Genomic DNA, 26,951 nt, shown 5'->3' with positions numbered 1-26,951 from the left:
TGGGGAGAGAAACAATAAAAACCCAATTTTGGCTGCATGTTCCTGTTCACTGTTTCAGTGACTGGTGTCACACTGCATGGTCAGTGGAGCTCATGTTTCTTTACCATTTACAGAGGGAAAGACTGAGTCCAGTGAGGGCCAGGTAGTCCCATGACCTCCCCAGTTCTACACAGCTGACCAGGGCGGAGCGAGGGGACCGGTCAGAGTCCCTGACACTGCGTCAGTCTGCGCTTCAGGCCTTTGTTATGGATGGGACTCAGGCAGCACCAATGATGTCCACGGTGACATCAGCCTGATGCCTGCTGGGTCTCCTGAATGTGGGATGGACATCATAGAAACAGCAGAGCTGGCACCACCCTTGACTGGCTGCTCTTGGCAACCTCAGGGTCAGGATCTGCCTTCTAACTGCGGACAATGTGTATCCAGACTTTCGCTGGGCCTGAGGCCTCGGACTTCGTGGTACTACCCATGGCAGAGGTCCCTTCCCCAAGGGTTCTGTGCCTCAGGATCCCAATAGAAAGAAAAAGTGCCTCCTGTTCATCAAGGCAGAGACCAGCCAGCCCACCTCTGGAAGCTTCCCCATCCTGGAAGCACCCGGCTTCCAGGTGCTTCACCTTCACCTGTGAGCACCCGGCCCTCCCTCGCAGTAGCTGGACGGAGCCTGAAGGTTGGCCCTGCCTCTGGGTAGGATGCTGCAGAGATGGGCTGGGGATGGTGCCAGCAGCGGTGCACAGGCTTGCCAATGTGAACCCAAACGTCAGATACCCATGCCACCTTGGCGAGCGGCCGGGATCCTGCCTGCGGAGCCTCATTTCATCCGTGCCCCATCTATGTGTACCGGCAGTGGCGGCGGCTCCACGGGGATATGGCTGCATCTCACTTCAGTCCCCGCTCCCCCAGGAAACGGAATCGGGTTTTCTGACAGGGTAGCAGGCAGCCTCGCTGTGGACACTCTTCATTTCTCACCCAAGTTTCTCTTGTTCTTTACAAATCCGATTTTCTTCCCCCTCCCAGGACAGATTTGGAAATCGAAGCTGCAGGGGGCTCTCAGCAGCCTCTTTCCTGGACGTGATGTCCCCCTCAGGCAGTGCCCCACTGCCTGCCTGCACCGGCCCCCCTCGGCCACCCATCCTGCAGCGTGGGGCCCCCAGGCTGCTCTCAGCTACATGTTTACTTGGCCGTGGCCGCCTCCTCCCGCAGCATGGCACCACCAGAAGGACCAGACTGGAAAACAGGAGACTGACACAGGCCGGAGGGAAAGGGAGGGATCGAAGCAGAGAAGAATGTCAGCCCGCAGAGAAACCGCTGTCACAGACTTGCAGCACGACATCATTCTCCAAGTCTCCATTTCTTCAGTCATCGAATCAGCGCCGGTTCATGGAAGCCACCCCTGGCTGTGGTGCTTTCAATGTATAGGAAAGAAATGTATTCTTTTCTATATATTGAAAATAAATCAAGAATTGTAGAAACCCAGAGACATGTACAGTGTATTGTATGTGCGTGTGCATGTGTGTGTATGTGTGCTTGTGCATGAGTGTGCATGCCTGTGTGTGCGTGTATACACACGTGTATGTGTGCACCTCTGTATGCATGTAAACCCACATGTGCATGGATGTGCATGGGTGTGTTGTGTCTGTGTGTGTGCAGCTGACTGCCACAAGAGGGCAGCTGGGTCTTGATTTCGAGAGGCAGGGCAGGGGTGTCTCCTGGCTGGGTAGGGGCAGGAAGCTAGACCCGCAGGAAGGAAGAACTCTCCCAGGGGACCCTCAGAAGCAGCCAGTGGCCTTCCTGTTGGCAGGGCTTCTGAAGTCCAGGCAGGGTTGGCCTGGCTCCCCTGGGAGCACTGGGGAGGTGGGGTCAGGCTCCTGACCTCATCACTGTCCCCACCGCCCCCTTTTCCAGGATGGTATCTGGGGCTAGAGGGTGGGTAGGCAGGACCCAGGCATGTGCTCATGAGGCAGCCATGGGAGCTCCTGCAAACAGGTCTCCTTGCAGACGTGGCTGGTCTGCATGTAGCGGGCCTGGGCTGGCTTGGCTGGAGGTTTCCACATATTTATCTAAAAGGCTTACATGGGGCTGCGCCCTTTGCCCTCAAGGGCATTTCATTCCTATGAGGCAGGCGAGGGGAACCCCACGTTAACCACAGGGCAGGGCCCTGTTCTCAGAAGTGTCTGGCACCTCCTCCCAGTGCCCCAACAGATCTCGCTGTGTGCAGCCTTCCAAGGGCCTGTGTGGCACAGGGGCAAGGCGCCCTCCCACTTTGCAGAAGATGAAGGCCTGGGACTTCCCCGAGGTCAGGGGCTGGTGAGTGCTTTGGAGGCCAGCAAGTGTCTCCCAGCCCTCACAGGACAAACAGATGACCCAGGACTCAGCTCTGGACCAGCGTCCCAGCGTCCTCTCTCCATGGCTGACAAGTGCAGCCTCCGCTCCCCACGTCAACCCTTGATGGAGGTGTCTGCGGGGGCAGAGGGAGTCCTGCACAGCCAGGTGTGCCCTGCTGGATGCCTGCTCGTGTCCTGGGCTGGGGCCCCTACCCTTCCTGCTTCTGCTGGGTGCAGAGAACATGGCAGAGGTCTCTGGAGCCAGCCACACCATCAGCAGTGGAGCCGGAGTGAATTCATTAAAAAGTGATTTGGCCATTTTCAAGTTCAAGAGGAGGGAAGAAAACCAGTGGGCCATCCCTGGGGTTTTTGCTCACCTTCCCATAGCTCAGCATGTAAATTTTGCAGAACAGCCATCAATAATGCGGGTGGCCGGCCTGCCCTAGAAAGGCATCAAAGCTTCCTGAGTCGAGCGTGCCCTGCCCATACCCAGCGTCGGCTGGCCAGCCGCACAGCCAATGAGGCACCCTGGCAGGACCGCGCCTGGAACTCAGATCCTGAAGTTCTCCTGGATGCTGCCCCCACCCCAGCCACCATCTAGGGATGGTCTCATCTGCCAGGCTGCAAGCACGCCTCCCCCACCTGCTCCGGGCTCTCTGTACCTAGAGGCAGTCTGTATGGGGGTATAAAAGGAGTCCCAAGGCCCTGCATCCCTTCCTTCTTGGTGAGCCCGAGCCAGTCCCAGCGTGACGGCGGCTGCTGCTCTGGGAGCTCTCCAGCTCCTCTCAGGTCAGTGCTGTTCCCACCACTTCCTCCTGGACCACACACTCCCCAAGGGCCTTCCCAGCTGTCATTGCTGGAACCTCCATCCCCTCGGAAGCTGAGAGATGGAGCAGACAGAGGGCTGGGCCCTGCTCTGCGTCTCATCCTCAGGCTGCACAGCACCTGGGGTCTGTCTGGAGCCTGAAAATGTGACTCCAGCACGAAGATTAGATGCTGTGGGAGGAGGGAGTGCAGGCACCGTGGAAAACAGGCTGGCGGGTCCTCACAAGTCAAGAGTCACCACGGGGCCTGGCAGCTCCGCTCCTGGGTATGTATCCAAAAGAGCTCAAACCAGGGGTTCTGACAAAGACTTACACGCCCTCGTCCAAAGCAGTGCCATTCACAGCAGCCAAAAGGGCCGAATAGCCAAGTGTCCATTGAGCAATGAGTGGACAAAGAGAACGTGGTTGCCCCATGCAGCGGAATATTATTCAGCCATAAAGAGGCATGAAACGCAGACACGAACTACCACGGTGATGCTGGGTGAGAGACGCCAGACACGAAACGCCATGCGTGGAACGAGCCCACTTACAGGAAATGTCCAGAATAGGCGAATCCGCAGAAGCAGTAAGAAGATTCGGGGCTGCCAGGGGCTGGGGGAGCTGGGGGAGCTGGGGGAGCTGGGGGAGCTGGGGGGAAGGGAGTCGAGGAGAAATGGGAGTGACGGTTCTGGGGTGATGGAAGCATCCCGGAGCTAAGTCGAGGTGATGGTTGCACAACCTCGTGACCACGGAACCGCTGAAGCGTACAGTTAAAGGGTGTGTTTGGTGGCATGTGAGCTCCCTCTCAAGGCACAGGCACGAACGTGCTATGTGTCGACTTCAGTCCCCGCTGCCTTGCAGGGCCCCGAGGGACTCAGCACCCTATGTCCACTCTGGCGTGGATCACCGAGCTGGTGGGGTGGGGGCTGCCTCTGGCTGGCAGTGGTCCTGGCCAGGCTCTGTGCTGGGCCTGCAGGCTGACCCTTAGGCTATCAGAGAAGGGACCCTCCAGGCTGAAGGGACCTGGGGCCTACCCTACGCCTACTCCTAGTCCAGGGCTCCAGCAGGTGTCCCGACCCTGCACCTCCCGCTACAGGCTGAGTCCCTCTCCAGGAAGCCTTCCCCACCCCCACCCCAGGGCCCTCTCCTTCCTCCAAACCCCTCAGCCCTTCGGGGCTGCTGCTGTTCTGGGAGGAGGCGCTGCCTGGGTGGCACATCCCACCTGTCCACGTGAGTTTCCCGGGCACCCAGGAACTAGCAGCAGCTGCCCCCGAGGTGAGGTGCTCAGCCCTTCAGCCTTCAAATGCAGGTCCAGGGGTGCAGAGGGCTCCTTTCTGAGGTTCCCTCGCCTGGGGTGGGGAGGGGCTGAGCATGGAGCCCCTCGCTGGGTGCCCCCAGGCTGTCACCGAGAGATCACCCCTGCTCAGGGGCACGGCCACACAGGGAGCCCCAAGGGGTGGCCACCTTCCCTCCCTCCTTCCTGAACACCCTGCTCACCCCTTTAAACTCATGGACTGCCCACTGCCACTGTCTCTCTCACCACTCCTGGCTCCGCAGACTTTGCCTCCTCCAGGACGAGGGGCTGAAACCCGGGGACCTGGCCCCTTAGCTGTCCGGGTTGCTGTGTGGAAGGAAGCGTGTCTCACTCAACCTTCTGCTCAGCTGCCTTTGCACACCCACGACAGTGACGTGCAGCTGCCTCAGCTCTTGTGGGTTTTATGACCCCTTGGGGCCTCCGGTGTCCCTAGCCCTGGCGGCATTCACTGGTGGCCCAGAGCCTCTGCACTGCGCCCCACGAGCCCAACTCCAGCAGACCCTCCCCCTCACTCTATAGCCAGGTTTGCCTTCTGCTGCGCCGAGCTGGATCAAACCCAGAGAAAACACCAGCATTTCCCAGTTCCAGGCAGCGAGTCCCAGTTCCAGGCAGCGATTCCTCCCTTGGCCTGATGTTGGGGGCAGGGCAGGCCACAAAGAAGGTCTGTGCTTCCTAAATCCACAAAACCCACCACCTGGGGGTGGAAAGGGGAGATGCTGGGACCCTCTCGCTTCCCCCATCTCTCTCTGTCTGTTTCTCTCTGTCTCTCGCATTATCTGCTGGGCACAGAGGGAAGAGGAGCTGCCAGGAATGACCGCTGGTGATTCGAAGAGTCTAGATGTCTGGTAGGAACAAGATGGGGGCAGGCAGGGGAGGTCCCGTCAGTCCAGCAGGCGCTGGGGGCTCCTCCCTGGGGCCTCTCTTGGCCCCTCACCCCTGGGTCACAGAGGAGAACACTTCCCTCTCCAGGGGCCGGGCAGTCACACCCGACTGTGGAGGGCCACGTGCCTGAGCTCTCCAGGGGCCTGGGGTTTCTGAGCCATGGATTCCAGTGGCTCTTGGAGCGCTTGCCCTCCTGGGGCTGATGCCCTGGGGAAGATTTCCCACACTGGGCACTGTCAGCCCTGGGGCTGGGTTGTTCTCTGCTGTGGGGTGTCCTGGACACTGAGGGGTGCTGAGCATTCCTGGCGTCCACCCATGCAATGCCGGCGGCGCCCCCCACCCAGCTGTGACAACCACAGATGCCACCACTTGCCCAGTGTCCCAAGAAAGACGTCACCCTAGGTTGGAAGCATGGCTCTAGGGGAGGAGACCGACAGCAAATAGCAAAGAGTATCATATCAGCTGGGGGCAGAGGCCGTGTAGAAAAACACAGCAGGAGAGAGGGACCCGGCACTTAGTGCGCTGGATTAAACCAGGTGGTAGGCAGGGCTGTCTGCCAAGCAGACATGTGGCTATCGAGCCGTGGGGATCTCGGGAGGAATGCTGTAGGCAGGGGGAACAGCCAGCGAGAAGGCCCTGGGGCAGGCGGGGTGGGCTCGGGGTGCCGGCGGAATGGGGCCGGGTTTGTTTCTCATTCTGGGTGACACAGGAAACCGTGGTAGGGTTCGAGAAGACAAGAGCTCAGACTGGTGTTTGAACAGGATCGCTGGGGCTTCTGGGCGTGGACAGAGCAGGGGATGCGCAGAGGCTGGAGACAGCGGAGCAGGTGCGCCATGGTCTGAGTGGCTTCCGTTGGGTGTGGGGGAGACGGTGGACATAAAAGAGAAGGAAAGGCACCTGCAGGGCTGGCCGGGAGACTTCTCGGACAGATAGGAAGGGGTGGGGGGCTGGGGCGGCCCACGCCACCTGGGGTGCCGGGAAACACTCGGGAATATCCAGCCCTTCCGCAGACACGCTCCCTCTCCCATTCTCCTGAGACGCACGGGACTTTTTGTCTTTCGTTTTCTCACTTTTGATAGACCTAGAGGAAGTATTTCTCCACGGCAGGGAAAACAGCTGCACACAGTGACTCAGGGAGCACCCTGGGCCCGGCGTCGGAGCCCCAGGATGGAGGGGCTGCACCCCCCGGGCCAGGGGCTTCAGAGCCCTGGGTGGTCACTCCCTTAGCCCAGGCCTCCTGGTGCCTTGCAGGAAAGCAGGCCCTGTCACCAGAGGATCTGAATCTTGAGAGAATCCAGAAGGCGGGATTTGAATAGAAATCTCCTGCTTCGACGCTGGCCGAGTTAAAACAAGATTAATACAAACTGCACCTCTGTGGTGGGACCTGTCTCTGGGTTTGAGACTCTGGATCTGACCGATAAAGGAGCCGTGCGGCTGAGGGTGCAGATGAAATCCCCGCTCCTTCCTCTTAAGTAACCTGGCTTTCACGACACGGTGCCATCCTGGAGTGTGGCACCGCCCATGTGCAAATGGTCAACCACGCTGTGTGCCAATAAAGCCTTGGCACAGAGCCAGACACAGGCTTCTCGGCAAAAGGGACTGAGTCTGGCCGCTTCCTGTCAGGGTCTGGTCAAACGAGGTGGCTTAAAAACAGCAGTCCAGAAGGCCAGAGGTTCGAGGTGGAAGCGTGGGCAGGGTCCGGCTCCATCCAGGGGCTTGAGGGAGGACTCCTCCTGCCTCTTCCACCTCCTGGCGCCTCCAGGCGCCCTTGGCTTGTCTGGTCTCTGCCTCGGTCTCCAAGCAGCCTTCTCCCCTGTCTCCCTCTGCCTCTATAAGGATTTAGGGTCCACCCCAATGCAGACGATTGTATCTCCAGATCTTTATGCCTGCAAAGGCCCCTTTTCCAGACAAGGTCACACGGCCAGGGCTCAGGGTGTGGACATAGCTTTTCTGGGGACCACGAATAAACCCAGTTCAGATGCCGATTGGGCCAGGTCTGTGGCTGGGCCAGTGGCCCCCAGGGGACCTGGACTTCCGGCTGTGACGGGTTCTCACTCCTCGCCACCTGCAGCCCCCTACGTGCCGCCCCCTCCTCTTCCTGCCCTCTGCCTGGCGCTGGCCCTTCTCAGATGGGGACGTTGGCCTCTGCTCCGGCTACAACCACAGCTGCCTGGGCCCAGTTCCAAAAGCAGATGAACAGAGGTCGACTAATTGACCACTAGAGGCTCTGAGGCGGGAGTCTTGGCCGCTGCTGCCAGGTGGGGCCGTAATCCTGGCCACGGTTCATGCCGCGGCCGGCTCACGGGAGCGGCTCGCTGGGGAGCTGCACCACGAAATGGTTTATTTCTTCCGCAGCCACCGCTTCTCTCTCCTGCAGCCCTGCCCTGGACCACACTTGGCACTTTGGTTACGAAATGCCACGGCTGGAATGGAGCCTCCTCTCAGACTCCATGGCCATCGCCTCCCCTCCCTTCGCGGCGCTGGTTCCTGAGGCACAGAGATCACCCCGTGTGCACGTGGCCCTATGGTGGAAGAGCTGCTCAGGGGCTGCAGGCTCATCCTCCAGTGGCGTCCGTGGACGGAGGAGCTGTCCGGACCCTGCTCTGCTGTGACCCTGCTCAGCGTGGTTGACACTCATGCCCTGTGGCCGCAGGACCCCTTCATGCTGGTGGGTGTAAGGGGCACTCAGCTTCCTCACCAGGGAGGGACCTCTTGGTGGGAAGTGGCCTGAGTTGGTTGGGGGTCACCTGGGCCGTCCTGTGGCTCAGCCCCCTCCTCTGCCATCCAGGGTCCCCCATGAAACCAGGTCACCATTAGCACCGCTGTTCCTGCCCTCCTGGGGCCTGGGGGGCCCTCACTCTGTAACTCACTGGCACCTCTTCTCACCTTGCTGGGTGGCCACACCTGCCAGCTCTAGCCTTCGGAAACCTTGAGACAGCAGCGGTGGGTGCCAGCTCACGTGTGGCCCAACCTTCAGAGCATGCACTGCCCGGCGTGCCTGGGAACCTCATCCTGTGTGGGGACCACACCCAAACCCCGACCCTCTCTCTGTATCCGACCCTCACCCCCAAGGCAAGGGGTGGCGGCCTCTGCGTCCTGGGGGTGACCTGCTGGCCTGGGGTCCTCTTGGGGCTGCTCAGTGCCCCACACTTGGGGGACGCTATGGGACTCTGGAGCCGAGGCCTCTGTTTTGGAGGGAGGTGGAAGCCCCAAGATGGCGGCTCCTTGGCTGGGTCCACCTTCTCACCGCCGTCCTTCCCTCTCTTCTCTTCTCTTGGGAGGGGCGGAGGGGAGACCAAGATTTCAGGGGGCACAAATCCGGCCCAAGGTGGGTCAGCAGCAGATTTGTCTCAGTTGCTAATATTTTTTTTCTTTGAGACGACATAGCCATATTCAGTGTCTTCAAAACAGGGTTCCATGACAGTGATTCAAAACCCAGCCAGCAGGAAACGCTGAACCCCGCCTCCCCCAGGCTACTGCCCTCCCCAGACAGACGCCTCTGGGTGGGGCTTAGGAGAGGCTCACTGCCTGGGAGAAACGCCTTCAGAATGCCACGCTGCTCTCAAAGGGAAAGGGGACATTCTGGTCACCGATGAACACTTTCTACTGGAATTGGAATCACGTGAATACATTAACTAAAGTCGATGGTGGTGAGAACGATATCCCGAGCAGTAGAACAAAGCCACGTTATCACTCTCCATCCAGTGGATGACAGCGCCGGGCAGGCAGAGGGTCTTGAAGACGTTCCGGGAGGTGTGGGTTTTGCTTTCCCCAGAATCCTTTCAGACCAGGAGATCACGAATTTGGCCCACCTTGTTTGGGAAGAAATTTCAAGCTGATGAAGGTGACCAGGTGATAGTCCTCTTGTGATAGGACCGGGAGGCCGGATTCAGTTTCTAATAACAAAATCAACGTCCTCGGGAGCAGCCAGGAAGGGACGCTGAGCACAATGCTGGCCCGGCGCTAATTTCACCACACAACAATCGGAATGGCGCCTGCGTCTGCAGAGCCCACTCTCACCTTCAGGATGGGGCTCGGGCGGCACGTTCACCTCCTCATTAGGCCATAAATATTCTAATTAGGAAACAACGTCAGATGAATAGGATTAGCAAGTGGGGCATCTTCGGCTGGTACACGAGAGACACTTGAACCGCTCACGTCTTATCGAAGCCTCTCCTGACGTCTTAATCATGTAGAAGCGCTCAATTTACATAGCTCTGCCTAATTAGACACGGCGGCAATGATGTTTGTGGATTTTCTTCTTCCTAAAGATGACTCACTCTGTCAGATGGAGGCTGGTGCTGAGAAGCATCTCCGGTGCTTCCCCCGAAGACTCTGCTTGTTGCACAAGGGCAGGGGAGATGAATCTTTGTAAAGCGGGAGGAAGAGAAAAAGGAACTACTGATGTGTCCTTTTCAGAAGCGGCTGAGCTGTCCAGCTGAGGCAAGCCAAGCTGGGCTGGTGGAGAAATGGTCCCGATGTGTGCTCTTCTCTGATAGGCCAAGCCAGACAGAAATCAGCTTGTCGGGCTCAGCAGGCCTGGGCCCAGGGGCGCAGTGGCTCTGCTGGGTGAAGGCCGGGTCCTGGGAGGGGCTGAACTGGTGCTTGCTTGGCGTCTACACTGCTGTCAGTGGCTGCCTGGGTGGGTTTACTAATGCCTGGCAACAGTGGTCCTGGAGCCGTTGTCTTAAAACCTGTTGTTGTTTTATTGTTTGCTGCTGCAAATCCAACAATGCGCTTCCTCTGCTGCAAAAGCGGTTAACTGTAAACCATTATTCAGATTTCCCCAGGAGGTGGACGAAGGAGGAGCAGGGCAGCTCTGAACATTAAGCACAGACCCACACTGAAAGCAGAGCCGTGGCGAGGGGCGCCCTGGCCTCGGTACACCCCCGCTGAGTCTTTGGCAGCTTCCAGGACTTCTATTCCGAGGCAAAGGCGAAAAAGTGGGAGAGACTGTGTGCAAGGCAGGAGACAGGACCTGGAATGGCTGAGTGGGCAGAGGGGGGTGGCCAATGCCAGGGCCCTGCGTCTCACCCGGCCAAGGGGTCACAAATTCAGAGGTCACCTACGACCTCGAGACCACGCCATAAACTGCTGCAGAGACTGGCCCAAGGGGATGACCTCTCCATGTCTGGGGAGGGGAGCCTGCCTCAATGTCCCCACTGGGAGGGGCTGCTGAAGACTTGGGGCCAGGCGGTGGCCCGGGGACATGGCTGCTGCGTGCTGGAGGCAGCTTCTCTAATGGAAGCCCTTGAGCTGGTGCCTTTAGAAGGGGAAACAGACTCATTTGCACAAGGAAAATAACGTGGAAATGACATGAACACCTTTGGTTCTGCCCACCAGGAGCCCTGAGGGCGCCCAACACTGTCTCTGTACCCAAATGCAGCCAGCTGCAGGCCACGCATAGGTCTGTCTCAGATTCAAGACCCACAGCCACCTTCCAGCCAGGGGCTACATCGAACCTGGGGAGGGAGCAGCTCAGGGACCTGGATATTCCTATGCTTGGGCTCAGTTTGAAAGGGGCAGGGGGAAGAGAAGGTGGGAGGGGTCCTGCTGCCAGGCACATGCTCCCCATGAAGGTCTTGTTTTGATAGTGGCTGGGAATGAGGACGCCACGGCCACGATGGGGCCTTAGCTTTGCCCCAGCTGCCCCAGGCCTGCAGCTCAGCTCCCGGCCACTCACGCAGGCCAGGGCCTGTTGTCCTCTCTAGGAAAACCACGCCCATCTGTGTCCACGCAGGCCTCCCTCTGTGGCCCCCGTGGTTCCTGGTGATGACCCTGTCACAGTCTCCTTGGGGCTGGGCCTCATTTGGGTTACACCCCATCCCCTGCCTGGGGGTCCTCCCAGCCAAAGACGCGTTGTCACACAATGCACCCCAGGGACGTTCTGGGGGTCATGGCCCCAAAGTCCAGCCCCATGACCGTCCCCTGAACCCCTGGGCCACGGCTCTGCTGTCCCCCACGATGCCGGTCCACATGGGGGTCCTGGGTTTCACTGCATCAACCAGCTTGTTTCACACGCACGAGACAGAAATGGGACAGAAATGGATCTTCCTGGAATCGAATGTTAGCAGCTGAAGGATCATCAAGGAAAATAACCACACAACCTACGTTCCCGACGAGCCCTGGAGGAGGAAGACACGAGACCGCCCTCTCCAGCACACCACACCTGAGATGCACCAGACGGGGCCTCCCGTCGGACAGAAGCCGGGCTGTTCACATCCCCAGGCACACACAGCGGAGAACGCCAGCACCCGCAACACCAGCGTCTCCTCATGTCCCTCAATCTTCATAAATCTCCGTCCGTCAACCACACCTCTAATGGCTTTTAAATGAGCATTTCATTTGGAACATTTTGCAGGCCACGGTGAAGCTGCCGACAGCGGTGGGTGGGGGGTGGGGGGCGGGTACTGCTCTGTGTCTGCTGTGGGCCTTGGGGAGCAGGCTGGCCCCGCCTTGCCTCAGTGTCTGGCCTGGGCAGGGGGTCCAGCTGCCGGGTCAGCCTCACTGGGGCCTGGCCAGTGGGTGGGGAGATCTCTGGGTGGCTGGGACTGCTGGCCCTCCCTTGGCCGAGCTGCCATGATCTGTAGGGGCAGGGGGAGCTGAGCCCAGGAGGCTGGGCACCATCCCTATCACGGGCCTTGACATGCCCACAGGAATGCCCGGCCCAGGGAGGCCAGGGGGTGTCCCTCCCGTGGGGTGCGCCAGGCCAGCTGGGGGAACCCCAGGGCGTCGTGGGCTCTGTGGCACTCTTGATCCCTCCCAGGGTCAGAGTCTGCACCCATACTGACTGCTGGAGCCTTGCAAGATTTTCAGCTGTGAAGCGGGGTCCACAGATGTTGCCTGTATATATTTTCAGCCTGGAAAATATCACATATTCTTTCCTCCAATATAAACTACAAAGTACCCCAGACCTCCCAGCCCTCCACCCGGCAGTGGGAAAGCTTCAGCTGTTTGTCTTTAGTCCCTTTATCTATAGACACTCGTGCTAAAGGAGACCAGATGGTCCTGAAGCCACAGGGACCCCCTCAACCCCATCGGAAACCAGAGGGAGGGCGGACCGACATGAAATTAGCGCAGGCCAGAGCAGGTGGCCTGTAGTTCCCTTTAGATCCCCAGCTTATCATTATAATACGAAAACCCCGGCCCTAAGGGAAGACTGCTGCCATGTTGTACACGAGATGTATGAAGAGGTGTGTTCATGGACTGCGTCTGCGCATCTGGAACCCTCCGCACGCCTGCATGCCTCCCCTGCAGGCACCCAACCCTGTGAAACCCCCACACCTTCCCCTTCCCAGTTCTCCGGTTGCTCAGTAGAACCAGCTGCCTCTCCAATTGGATGTTGCTCCTTCACAATGTCCGATGCAGAGTAGGGAGAGAATGGTTTCCTGGGGCCAGCATGCAGCCAGCCATGCCCCTGCACTGGGACTGGAGGGCGAGGCCCCATCGGATCTCCCTGAGTGTCCCTACTGCCCTTTCGGCCCCTGTGCTTTCCCCGTCACAGACCAGGAGCTGATGGCTCGCAGGTGGGGCAGTCTGTGGGCTCTAGGTAACCCCTGCCCCTGCCCCTGCAAGGGGCCATCCCAGAGGTGTCGGCGCCCACAGGCCTGACCGTTGCTCAGCTGTCCTGTCCTCTCCTTGGACACAGCTGGCAGCCGTGTCATGCCATCTGTAACTCTGGAGCATCACGTGTGCAGAAGTGTGTGGGCAGGGGCTTGCAAGCACACGCTCCAATCAGACCACCTGCTCTGCCAAAAGCTGTGCAAACACCCTGGAGAGGTGCCAGCCTGTGGAAACAAGCTGCTCACAGGTGTGTGTGTGTGTGTGTGTGGGCAAACAGGGGCTGCCCTCTCTCCCCCGGGCAGGCGGGGGACCCCAGGCTACCGAGGAGATGGGGGACGGTATCTGGTTCCTCTACATCTGTATGGGCCTCACTAACAGCACTCCTGACTCGGCCATGGGCCCATGGGATCATCTCCCCAGCTGAATGACGGGACCAGGGCCAGGCGCAGCTCATCTGCAGAGCCTTGTCTGAGTGGAGCGGGCGCTCGTTCATGGCCACTGGAGGGCGGTGGGGCCTCAGCGGATCTTGCAGTCCTGGAGTGAAGGTGCTGGGACTGACCGCAGCTCACTCGGAGCCCCGGACGTTCTGGCCAACATCACTCTAAGAACGTTTATGTAAATCCTGCATCAAAAGTCCTCGTCTGTGGCATCCGTGCCAGCCCTCACGCTGCCTGCCACACGACTCCATCTCTGATCCTTGGAGTCCCAGGCTGTCATCATCCTCCCGTTTCTCAGATGAAAGGTGCCACACCGGGGCTGACAATGTCCTCTGCTGTGCGGGTGTGAGTCCCGAGCCTGTGCCGACCCCGGGGGCCACCTCGCCTTCCCCGCAAGCCACACGGCTGCTGAGGCTTACCTCCCAAGTGGCCTCTCTGCCCCCATGTTACCCTGAGCACCACCCCCTTACAATTTAGGAATTTCCAGGAAATCCCCTTTGTGCTCTTCCCAGGGATGGAGACGGGTGGGATTTTCCAGGCTGTAGCTTGGCTTTGGTTGATTTGAAAGGCGGGGATGAAGACAGCACCACAGGTTAGTCTTGGTTTTTGGAGAAGAGGTGGAAACTGGAGGCCCCGGGGGTCCCACAGCCCCAAACCTGGAAGAACCTGCCACCTCCTTGCCAGCCCCAGCCCCAAAAGCAACACCAGCAAGTCCTGGTGACAGGTTGGCAGCCCCAGCTTGCAGTGGGGTCCCTGCACACCCAGAGCTTGAGGGCCGTGACGCACTCAGAAGCCACCGACTTGGAGCAGGATAGTTGAGGCCAGCAAGACCGAGGAGCTGCCAGAAAGTGGCACTGTGGCCTCTGGAAACAAGCCTCCCGTGGGCAGGGCCCCACTGGCTCTGAGCCCAGTGAGGTGGCTCTACCTGCTCCTGGGAGCCAAATGCCTTAGAGGGTAAATTACGTCTGGAATGACGCTGGCCTGTGTGGGCACAGTGCAAACAGGAGACCAGACAGCGAGACCTGGAGATGGAGATGGGGAAGGCAGGCGATGCCCTGTCCTGGGCACCTGGGGACTCAGGGTGCTGCTGGTGGGGTGCTTTCAGCCCCAGGAGCGGGTGGTGAATCTTCCGGGGACCTGGAGATGCGCCTGCACTTGGCAAGCTTCAGAGCAGAAGCAGGCCCCCGACCTCACCCACCGCCCAGGGCCTCCCTCTGTGGTCTGTCTCTGAGTGGGGCGGGCACTTGAGATGAAGGGGTGGAGGGAGGCCTCTGTCACAAAAGCCTCGTGGGGCCGCAGGACAGTGCAGGAGGTGGGAGCACATGGAACCCAGCACCAACCAGCTGCCCATTCATTTGGCTGTGATGGTTTCAGGCTGTGTGAAAAGCACTGCTTCTCCATGCCCTCTTCGTCACAGCCAGGCTGCCACAGCCTGGGTGGGGTGGGTCTCCTCAAAGGCGCCAGGCCCAGAAGGGGTGGGTTTCGAGGCAGGTGTGTGTGTTCAGGTCCTGAGAGGGGCCGTCAGAGCACCCCAGACCCCGAGTGCCACTGCGGCTAGACCCTGAGACCCCAGCAGGTGGTCCCTGCTTTTCTGAGGCCTCCACCCATAGCCACACACACCAGCAGGGCCTGTTCTGGAAATCTCACAAGGACTCGCCCATAGCAGCCAGTGGTGAGTGCTCCAGAGCCTCCTTTGCTGAGTCTCTCCATGGCAAGAGAGTGACACTGGGGAGGCTTCCGATCACTCCCCGACTGCACCACTGGAGAGGCTCCCCGAGGGTCCTGTGGGTGTCCTGCGGGGATCAGGAGCTCACCCACCTGCACGCAGACCCCACCCCGCCTCACCTCTCGGTCCAGGCCAGCTGCCACTGTGACGATGTCTCCAGTCTCGCTGTTGATGGTGAACATATTCTGGGACGGGCTCTGCGGGGTCTGGGTCACGATCCGGTACCGCACCATCCCATTGGCCGTGGTGCTGTCGTCAGCATCGTTGGCCGTGACGGTCATCACGTAGGTGCCTGGAACAGAGACAGCAGCTCAAATGGGGATGGCCTGCCACACAGGCTGCCGCCCCTGCACACACCTGGGCAGAGCCCCCCGACGACAGAGCTCTCCGTGAGTCTGGTGTAGCAGAACCCCCTTCCTCTTGGCGTGTTCAGAGGTGGTGTTAGTGCACCTGCCGCCTCCACCCCACCTTCTAGAATCACAGAAGGATTTCTTCTAGAGCTCGAGGTTCCTTTGAGGTCATCTGCTCTGACCTCTTCCTTTTTCAGCTGGGGAAAGACCAGGCCTCAGAGGAGGAAGAACTTCTCTAAGCTTCCAGAGCATGGGGCAGCAGACCAGGCCTGGAGCCGGGTGGCCTGAGGCCCCGACAGTGCGTCCAAGGTGCCTCCACTCCTGCAGGGAGCCCAGCCTGGCTGGGCTTAAAGGGAGAGACTCAGAGGCACTGAAGCAGGGCCTGGTATAGGTCTGGACACACAGAAGCTGTATAATGAACACCGCAGAGGACACAGTGGAAAACAAACCTAGAAGGGACCCCCTGAGCAGGGAGGCTGTGCCTATGGGACTCCGTCAGATGGAGCACATCTGGGGGTGCCCTGGGATTGGGGGCCGCTGGCATTTCAGAGAGGCTCAGTGAGCTGCCCATGTGCTCTCTCAGCTTGGTGCCTCAGTTTCCCCATGCACACATTGGGGTTGAGGTCTGTAGCGCACACTGGCACATTCCCCACTTTCTGAGAATGGCACTTGGCTTTCCTTTGGCCTTGCAGCCTTTCCTACCCTTGGGAGGGATTGCATCAGCACACCCCACCCTGTGGCTTCAGGACATCTCCAGGTCTGAGGACCAAGCTCTGCCGGGAGCAGTGGTGGGTGGGGGCTTTAGTTCCTGCCTACTGAGCACCAACTCTGTGCTAACACTGTGCCCGGTGGAGGCCCCACTCTGTGAGCTCCTAACTGCTGTCTCCTGATGCTGGCACGGCGGGCTCTCCCACCTGGAAGTCCTGGGGCTGCACTCTGCCCTCCACCTTCCGGTGTTCCTGCCCCGGCTCTGCACACGTGTGTGCTCAGCTTGCCCTGGTGGCTGCCTGAGATGCCCCAGAACCCTGGAAGCTCGGGTGCCTGGCCCTGCAGCGTTCACACACAGAGGAGAGCTGCTGGTGCCCTGCTGGGCCCTGGGAATGGTGCAACCTTTACCTGCGCAGCGCCTCCCCTGGCTGATGGGGCTGGGGTCATGTGGAGGGGGGGGCGGTCTCAGAGAGACCCGAGGTGCTCGTTCCTGTGTGCATGAGATGAAAGACTCTCGCCACACCAGCCTTGGGATCTTGCACAATCTGTTCTGCATCTGGAACGTTCTTCCCTCTCCTCCACCTGGCCAACTCCTCCTCATCCCCAAAGCCCCGTCCTGGCCCTCTGGACTGAGTCATGGGGCCCTGTGCATCCTCATCTCACCTGCATCGAAACAGCTGTGTGTCTGCTTAATGTCTGTGTCCTCTGTGGGATTACAGCCACCACAAGGGCGGGGCTGGGTCCCTGCTGTCCCTGTGACTTGGCACACAGATGCCCTGATGGACATTTGCTGGACTGTGCCAGAAGCCCAGGGTGTGGGGCGGCCTCATGCTCAGGAGGCAAGGTCTGCGAGGAGCCCGAAGCTACTACTTATTTCCAGGACCCCAGAGCAGGCAGGGAGCCTTCCCCCTGTCCCCCTCTCCCACCTCGCCCTCCCTCTGCAGCCCTGCAGAGAAGACCCCCACTCTGGCCTTCCACCCAGGCAGGACAAGCCCAGGTGGGACACAGGGGAACCTTGGGTGTGTCGGACTAGGAGTTTGCTTCAGCTTTCAGCTTCTACTGAATGCAAAATTCTCAAAGCAGATGTGTTTCACGAAAACACAGAAAAGCAAGCGGAGGCAGGAGCGGCTTAAAGAGCAAGCTGTATGGCACGTGAAGTATAGTTCAATCCAATAGATGTATTTATGCAGTAAGCAAACGGGTGGGAGGGGCCGTGGCCTGGCAACCATCAGCCTCTGGAACTGGGTACCACACCCCGATGATCTTTGCCCCCACCACAATGTCCCCACCACTTTAGAGCACAAGCCTGGTCCCAACCATACTCCCCTCTAAAGAGACATCCCTCTGCCTCTGTTCTGGCTTTCCTCTGCATTTTCCTAAGAGGAAAACCTTGAAGTGCAGCACCCTAGGAGCAAGGGTGAACTGGGAAGAAACAGTCCTAACACACGCGCAGAGCTAATTGCAGTAACTTAGGCTGAGGTTCTCCGTGATTGTTAGCGTCCCCTACTTAGCAGCAAAAAGAAATCATTCATGGAGAGGGATAACATCACACACAGCCTCCTTTTTAAAAGAGCACAAAACTTTCAATGTGGCAATAAGAAGACTTCAAGCTGACTTCTCAATAGGAATGATGGAAGCTGGAAAACAATGGAATACAAGGAACTCACGAAGAACCTGGCGTTCATTATTCGGTGAAAAAAACTTTCTAAAATAAAAGTGAAAAATAGACACTAAAGTGATAAATGATAAAACAAAAAAATTACCACCTGGAGACCCACACTAGAGGAAATACTAAGGGTGTTTTCAGGCAGAAGGAAAATGATTCTAGAGGGCACCTTGGAAATGCAGAAAAATATGAGGAGCTCTGTCTCTGTCTCTCTCTCTAATATGTACACACACACACACAGCTCCTATAAATATACATATACATAATGTTTATATAAAGGATAAATACACTGGTGCATCTAAGGAATATGACTTGTATAAACAAAAATAACTTTGCCTTGTGAGGGTTTTAAAGCTGCTTACCAAAACACCAGAACAACCACCTGCAGAATTTCATTTGCAAAGCAGATGGTGGGTCTGACCAGGGCAGTGTTACTGATGTTCAGCCTTCGTCAAGCCAGGCATCCCCGAGCAAGTGAAGCCAACATTGGCACATCAGGCACTATTTGAAACCACCCATCTCTACGAAAGCTGGGAAAGTCATGGGGGTCAGTGGTGACTGCATTTGGCTCATCTGGTTCAGAAAGTCAAAGGGAGAAGCCACTCCAACTTCCCGAAGCACTCACTGTTCCCCTCCACCCGTGGCCCCCGGCATTTTCGTCTGTGAAACCTGTGAGGATCCACATGCCTGTAGCAGAAAGGAGCCTGCAGCTGTGATGGTGGGGGTGGCAGGATGATGGCAGGGACATGGAGAAGGTGGAGGGAGAGAAGTAAAGCCCTGACCAGTGAGGGAAGAAGGGATCAGGCACTGTCTGTTGTACTCACTGAAAGCAGCACAGCTGGCCTGGTTTCTGAGAATGACGGTCTCTCGGGCTGGATGGGGATGTGGAGCCCTTCTGATTGCCTTGGTCTCTTCCTCACCCTGCCCCAGCCCCTCACCGCCATTCCTGGGTCCCCACCCTGTGCCCAGCTGGCCCGAGGACCTTTTGTGCATGGGTTTGTCATGTCTCAGACAAATCTCACGGACGGCCTGCTGCCCACGTGCAGGAACTCGGGCTAATCACACATCGGACAGTGGTGGAGCAGGGCTAGGGTCCAGGATCTGGGCTTGGAGCTCTTCTCCACTCAGCCCTACTGGCTGGGGGAGGTGGAGGGACAATGAGTCAGCCCAGGACTCCCAGCACCCCAGGGTTACTGATCCGCTGTGAGGCAGAGACCCGCGTGCTCCCTTTGAGTGCCTGCCCTGGTCCACCATGTCACTGAGAAATCACATTAGCAGAACGGCTGGGAGCCTCCCACCACAGAGGTCCCCCTCCTCCACCTCCACGGGGTCAGATAACCTGACGACATCACGGGAACTCCCTGCCCACTGGGGCCAAGCTCTCCCCACTCAGGACGGAATGTGGAATGGCGTTTCCAGCTGATCTGTCCTGAAAGCCTCCTCGGTCCCCGAAGGCCAGGCAGGAGGTCCTCCCCCACCAATTGAAGCTGCCTCCTCCAAGCAGTCCCTCGGCGGAAGGGGCCCGCTGCTGTGTGATTTCATGTATGGAGGAGGACTAAGCCCCCTTGGAGGCTTGGGGACCTGGGGAAAAGGTGGGCCAGGATGTGGACGTGAGAGGGCTTGGCATTGAGGAGGGGCCAGGTGGAATGTGTGGAATGGGAAGTCAGCGGGAGGCTGGAAACAGACCTTTGGGACCCTGACTGTGGCCACCTCCTTTTTTGACAGATGGGGAAACTGAATCCCACAGAGGAGGAACGTGGCTGGGTCCAGTGAGCTCTGCTAGACCCAGACTGAAAGCAGCCACACTCTCCTCCAGGGTCCAGCAGACACTTTCTGTAAAGGGCCGGACAGTATGTATGTCAGGCTTTGCGGTCACACATTCTCTGTCCCAACTCCTCAACACTGCACAGAAGCAGCCTGAGAGGATGCGTCCAGCAACGGGCACGGCTGTGCTCCCATCAAACCATTCACAGAAGCAGGTGCTGAGCTATGTTTGGCTGGTGGTTTGCTGACCCCTGCTGTATGCTCTTTTTTTGGATTTCAGGGACAACATTGGTTTTTAAAAATACAGGGGAATCAATACAGGGTTGCCAACTTCTCGTTCTACCAAGGGAAGACTTTAAAATATACATCTAGCTCAAATGTTTCATGAAAGGAAAATAATATTTTACCACCAAAATCATAGGAAAGACTTAGTTTCAGAATAAAGGCCAGTCCTTCATTCAATAAGTTGAGCTCCTTGAAGGCACTTGCCACATTTGCCACGTCTAGAGGCTTTGTGTGTCCACCACAGCCTGTGAGCTGCAGGCACCATGGCTGGAGGCTTGGCTCAGTGGGGGCCAGGTGTGCCCGGCTGGGATGGGGCTTCCCCACGTGTGCTCAGAGCTCCCTGTCTCCTGCCCTCTCCCCTGAAATACATGGTGGGGAAACCAGGTGACAAGAGGAGAGGCAACTCCAGCACAGGAGGAAAGCACCTGGCCGGCCAGGGAGGAGGACACCTGCACAGTGTGGAGGGACATCTGCCCAGTGTCGGGAGACAACCTGCCCAGAGTGGAGGGACACCCGGCAAGTGTGGAGGGGACACCCGCCCAGCATGGAGGATACCGCTTAGCATGGAGGGACACTCAGCCAGCATGGAGGGGACACCTGCCCAGCATGGAGGTATAACCGCCTGGTTTGCCTTAAGGCTGATGACAGCAGGGTTTATGGCCTGTTGTGGGTTTGGGAGTCGAGATGCTGACCCTTCCCCCCACTGTCTATGATGTTGAATACTGTGGAGCTGTCTGGGTCCCCACCTCCCAAGCTATCTGTGCCTCTTGCCCCTTGTCGGCCCCTGCCCCATTAGAAGTTGGGCCTCTGCGGCAGGAACCAGCCCGGCTGCCTCCCCTCTGACTCCTCAGAGGTCCTGCTCAGGCCAACAGCTGTAGAGGGTTCCCTTGGGCTGAATTCCCTCCCATCTACAGCATTCCTGCGTCTCTGTACCAGGGAACACAGACGGCCCCAGGATGCCCGCCCTGGGAAGGGGTCCTGGCATGGACGCACCCCCTCTGCACCCCCACCGTGGGATGAGATGGTGGCCCTGGCCCAGACCCCAGAGTCCTCCAGGGTGGAAACTCCACGTGTCTGACTTGAGGGGCTGATCCAGTCTGCGGTTTATGCTCATTAACCAAGCACTAATTGGATATTGATCAGGGGTCCAAGTCTCTGCCTGCTTTTTGGTTACAAATAATTGCACCCCTTACATCTGATGCAAGCAACAATATCCCCATTTCCATTTGGTGGAGTTTTTGCAAAAATAGAATGTCTTCCTCACAGAGAAGAGTCTGGACATTCTGAGATGGCCAGAGTCATCAGAACCCAGCTCACCTTGGCAGGTGCATCGCACCTCGTGGGCCGCCTTAGTTTAAGCACCCCTCCCCCGTGGAGAGGACTGCTCATTAGAAGCTTGTAGTGGCTTTTATCACATTAGCTCTTCATTAACTCAAGACAGTAATGGCTTTAAACCAATGCCATGATGCCCTCCTCTGCTCGCCTCCTGCCTCAGGAGGCAAATCCTGCACTTAGAGCTGTTGGCCACCTCCAGGTCACAGGAGGAGGGGCCTGGTGGGGAGGAGGAAAATGTGATGAGCACCCAGGAATCCCCCACTTTACTTGGGCTCAATTTTATCGTAAGCTCTCTCTCTCTCTTTTTTTTTTTTTTTGGATGGAGTCTTGCTCTGTCGCCCAGGCAGGAGGGCAGTGGCATGATCTTTGTTCACTGCAGCCTTCACCTCCTGGGTTCAACTGATTCCCCTGCCTCAGCCTCCCAAGTAGCTGAGATCACAGGCATGCACCAACATGCCCGACTGATTTTTGTATTTTTAGTAGAGATGGGGTTTCTCCATGTTGGTCAGGCTGGTCTTGAACGCCTGAGCTTAGGTGATCCACCTGCCTTGGCCTCCCAAATTGCTGGGAATACAGGTGTGAGCTACTGCGCCTGTCGTATCATAAGCTCTTTGAGGGGAGGTCCCCTGCTTCTGACACAGTGCCTGGACTGGCAAAGCCAGGGTGTCAGTGTTTCAGGAAGGGAGAGCAGGGCTTCAAAATCCCAGGCTCAGAGTCAAACATGCATGAGCCCAGAGCGAGTGTTCTGCAAACAGGTATGTGTGCGTGGGCACCTGGAAGGCAGCCTCCACCCGTCTCTCTCCTGCTGGTTCCTCACTGGATGCTCCCTGAGGATGGACACTGCTCCTAAGAACCCACCCCAGCCACCTGCATCGTCTCCTTCCCGGGAAAGGGCGACGGCAGGGCCCCTCTTTGGGAGGTGGCTCAGGATCCCACTCTCTGGCAACAAGGACTGCTCACTGCTTTCTGGCCAACTGCAAAAACATGCTCCATCTAGGCATCTACCTTTTTTTCTTTTTGCTACGCTCAGGAATCTGCTTTATAAGGCCAAATGATATACTTTTGAGAATTCTTTTCTGGATGCAGAAATAAAACACACTCATGGTAACTAGCACACGCTCACCGGGAAATATCTAAAGGCACAATGAGGAGAAGGCACTGACCGTCTCACACCCAACACACCTGCTGGAAAGCTGGGGTGTAGCCCTCTTGCCAAAGGGGCTGGATCCTATATCTTTAACACAGATGGGCTTTCTGCTGCTTCTCCTTCTTTTTAAAACCAACTTTATTTATTGATCAAAGAAATGAAAGGAAGACATTTTCCACATGTCAAATGTACAAAAGCTACTTTAAAATGATGATGGTACCTAATCGCAATGGCACAGAGGGCAGCTGGCACCTTCCATGGCCTACAGGGAGAGGGGGAGGCCTCAGCTTCTCGGAGGCGGTTTGGCTGTGCATACACAAAACCCTTCAAAATGTGCCCACTCAGCAAATCCACTGCTAGGAGTTTATCCTAAGGAAAAAATAGCAGGTGTGGAAAACCCTGGCTGTCCAAGCTGACATCGTTTCTGAGAGCAGAATGGGGCCTGGAACAAATATTTACTGAACATCCACTCTGTGTCAAGCATTGAGACCTATGTTGTGTATACCCCAGGGGCTGAAGCTCATAAACAAAATCCCCCATGCCAGGGGGTGGCACCGAGGGTCCTCTGGGCAAAATCCCCCATGCCAGGGGGTGGTGTGGCCACTACAGAACAACTGATGGTCCTCTGGGTAGGAAACTTCTGTCCCTTGACGACCTCAGTGCCAGGATACTGGTGGTGACAGGGTACCGAATGATCCCAGGTGTTGCTAAGATGTTCAATATAAACACAAGCAATGACCAGACCAAATATAAAAATAGAATTCTGACCACACCTGCAGTAAGCAGCCCAGGAAACTAACCCATTACATACACTAACCAGCCAGGAAGCCAGCTATCATCTACACTAACTAGCCAGGAAACTAACCCATTATATATACAAACCAGCCAGGAAGCCAGCTATCATCTACACTAACCAGCCAGGACGCCAGCTATCATCTACACTAACCAGTCCAGGAAACTAACCCATTACATACACTAACCAGCCAGGAAGCCAGCTATCATCTACACTAACTAGCCCAGGAAACTAACCCATTACATACACTAACCAGCCAGGAAGCCAGCTATCATCTACACTAACCAGCCAGGAATCCAGGTATCATCTACACTAACCCATCCAGGAAACTAACCCATTACATACAGTAACCAGCCAGGAAGCCAGCTATCATCTACACTAACCAGCCAGGATGCCAGGTATCATCTACACTAACCAGTCCAGGAAACAAACCCATTACATAGAGTAACCAGCCAGGAAGCCAGCTATCATCTACACTAACCAGCCAGGAAGCCAGCTATCATCTACACTAACCAGCCAGGAAGCCAGCCATTATTTATACTAACCATTCAGGAAGCCAGCCCATTATCTACACTAACCAGCCAGGAAGTCAGTCCATCACCTACACAAACCATTCCAGAAAGTCAGTCCATCATCTACACTAACCATCCTCAGAAGCCAGCTCATCACCTACACTAACCAGCCAGGAAGTCAGTCCATCACCTACATTAACTAGCCAGGAAGTCAGCTCACTGCCGGATGCAGCGAGAGACGCAGGGCGGCAGGAGGGGTACCTGGCAGAGCTGTTGGGGGGCAGGGGCAGGGGTGGGAGCACAGGGAGAGGCCAGGCAGGGGTCGGGGCATGAGGTCTGGGCACACAGATTGAAGGTCACGAGGCTGCCTCGAATCCACTCAGGGATGGATTTAGGCAGAAAATCCCCCAGGTGTGGCACAGAGCCCTGGAGGCTCTGCTGCACAGCGGACCGGAGAGAAAGCCAGGGCCCGGGTTGGTGACAGGGCAGGAGAGCAGCTCCGTGCAGCCCCAGAGAGGACCACGGCCAGGGGTCAAGGGCAACAGTACAACTGCTGCACTTGGCCTTGCCCTGGGAGGCCCCAGCGAACTCACCAGGGCTGGTTTGTCAGTGGATTCAGGAGGGAATGATGGGTGGAGATAATCGGGTTTGTCTCATCAGGGTCTGCCCGGGAAGCTGGGGCCACCTCCCCCTCGGTCCTCTCACGGGCACCGTCTGCGCTGGCAAGGGCTTGGCTCTGGGAGTTGAGTGAGTGTGTCCTGGAGAGGGAGCCGCCGTGCCTCTGACCTCACTGGATCCATGGGCCCCTTGTGTCTGGAGTCCCTGAGCCAGAGTGGCCGCTCCAGGATCCTGGGATCAGCAGACGTGGTCTCCGTGGCTTGGGTCACACAGCCCTCCCCAGCAATGTGTTTTCTCGCGTTTCTGGGGGCATGCGCTGCGTTCCCCACAGGCTCCAAGTGGCGGGATGTTCGATGGACGGGGTTTCTGGCTGCATGGGGAGGGAAGTGGGCGAAACCAGGGGGGTCCCCAGGCTTCTCCCCAAAGAGGACTGCACTGGTCTCCTAGGCTGCTGTGCCAAAGCACCGCAGATGGGCAGCTTGAAGCAACAGAACTGGCCTTGTCAGTTCCAGAGGCCAGGAAGCAGCACCAGCACACAGGGCTCAGCGCCAGCAGCCCTGCCCTGGCCCTTCCAGGTCCTGGGGTGGGGGCGCCGTCCAACTTGAGTGTTCCTGGGCTTGTGGCCACATCACTCCAGCCTCTGCCTCCACCGTCTTGGGCCCTGCCCTGTGTCTTGTCCTCTTGTTAGAAGGAAAACAGTCATTGGATTCAGGGCCCACCCTACTTTGCAGACAAAATGTCTGCAAAGAACTATTTTTGAATAAGGTCACATTCTGAAGTGCTGGATGGACGTGAATTGGGCGGTGGGGGCTCCAGTCCACCCGCCCAGGGGCTAAGCTGAAGCTGAGGCAGGCAGCGTCTGGAAATCCATGCTGGCAAGGCTGGGAGGAGACAGGGGCCTCTTTCCATCCACATGAGGCTCTGTGGCCCTGGGTGACTTTGGAGGCCAGGTGGGGCTCGGCACTAGGGCAGCCGTCCCAGCCTTAGGGCTCTGCACCCTGGCTTCACCTCTGGGAGCCTTGGTTCCTCCTCTGCACCTAGAGCTGCCCTGTCCCTCTGGCCTCCTTCCTGTGCTGTGAGCAGGGCTGGCTCTGGTGTCTGGGAAGTGGGAACCTGGACCCCCATGTCCACACTGACCCTCTTGCTTCTCCAGTGATGCAGGATCTGGGCCACGCTCAAGTGCGAGCCCTGCAGGGCTCCATTCCACAGAGGCTGTAAATCCTGAAACTGGGCTCCTCGCACGAAAGACGCGGCCAGCAGTCCCTCACCGGTGCCCTCTGCCGAGGAATGGTCACCCAGTGGCATCTGCGCTAACCTGGGGTGCCAAAGTGAGTTCTCCTGCCCCGCGGGCTTTGAGAACGAGAAGGAAACCATCTTTCTAGGGCCTCATCTTTCATTCTCTAGACCTGAATATTTCCCCAACAGCAAAGCAGTGAGTTGGGACAGCATCCCCCACCCTGGCTGCAGGTGAGAAGCAGTCTCGTCTTTCATGTGGGAGATGCTGGACACCTCCTTATGAATCGTGCTAACAGGTAAAGGGGGAGACAGCGGAGGCTGCCAGGCCCGGCTCTTTCTCGGAATTCATGTACCAACACTGCCATGCGCCTTAAAGGATTAATTTCACAAGCCTTCAATTGCAGTTTAATTTGAAAACTAATTCAGCCCCATAATTGGCTTTCTGCTCAAATCACTGAGGCTAGAGATTTAAATTCTTAATATTCAGACGACTTTCAAGTATCTAGTGCCATCTGTGCATTAACCTCAGGGGGACTTCTGCCGGCAAAGAAATAAAATAAATAAATAAACGGGGCCCACTAATAGAATAATCTGTTTAAGCAAAAACTCGGTGCTGTATAGATGAAGGTCTCTTTCACTTCATTTGCAGCACGTAGATTTCCCTGCTTTTTAATATTTTAAAATGACATTAATTTCAAAACTTATAATATAGGCCCCACACAGTTACGAGGGGTTAGAGGAAGTAGCGCATCCCGATTAGAGCCCTTTTTAGTTAAAAAATCATCAATACGGAGTTGTCTTTCCCTGGGCAGTTTGAGAAATGCTGAGAGCCTGGGTGAGTTCCCGAGCCCTGAGAGCTCATTCTCTGATGCTGCGGGGGACAGTGGTGGAAAACGGTCACTGGGCAGTGATGGGGAGTGAGGGGTCCAGGGGACCAGGCAGGACGGATGGCAGGCTGGCTGTCCACTGCCCTCCTGCCCTGGGCGAGACGCCTGGCCTCACTGTGGGCCTGGCAGACATCTGCCTCCCTCTGCGCCTGTGTGGACCCGACCTGTCCATCAAGGACTGCCCCCCCAAGGAGGTCCTCATGGACTCCTGCCCGTCTTGCAGAATGAGCCCACCTTGGGAGCACCAGGAGCTAGCGCTGGGACATGTCCGAGGTGTCATCGAGGCTTGTGAGCTGCCCCCAGGGTCAGGCTGAGGCTGGGCTCTCCCTGCAGCCTCCATGGCAAGGGTGAAGGAGGAGATGGGGTCTCTGCGCTCAGAACTGGAACCCGGTGGTGGAGACCAACAGCCACCTGAGTGACTCTCCAGGTGTCAAGGGAGTCGCCCAGGGCATGGAGGGGGCTGCCTGGGGGAGAGGCTGGGGCAAGACATCTTTGCAGAAGTAGCTGTGAGCTGCAGGAGGAAAGGAGCTGGCGCAGAGGGTGGGGGACAGCACCCCGGGCTGAGGGCACAGCCTTTGCCAGGGCCCGGGGACAGGGAAAGGC

General features: G+C 57.5%; 1 protein-coding gene across 1 annotated transcript in view; it reads right to left on the bottom strand.

Annotated features, from left to right (window-relative positions):
• The window catches only part of CDH4 (cadherin 4), a 705,615-nt gene that overhangs the window by 50,844 nt on the left and 627,820 nt on the right, over positions 1-26,951 (bottom strand). Inside the window, exon 7 of the mRNA XM_054468084.2 lies at positions 15,167-15,339. Within this exon, the coding sequence (XP_054324059.1) occupies positions 15,167-15,339 (173 nt within the window). The remainder of the gene's footprint in view (positions 1-15,166; positions 15,340-26,951) is intronic.

The sequence above is a fragment of the Pongo pygmaeus genome, chromosome 21, assembly GCF_028885625.2.
Source record: "Pongo pygmaeus isolate AG05252 chromosome 21, NHGRI_mPonPyg2-v2.0_pri, whole genome shotgun sequence".
Taxonomy (NCBI): domain Eukaryota; kingdom Metazoa; phylum Chordata; class Mammalia; order Primates; family Hominidae; genus Pongo; species Pongo pygmaeus.
This window is presented reverse-complemented; position numbering and strand designations above follow the sequence as displayed.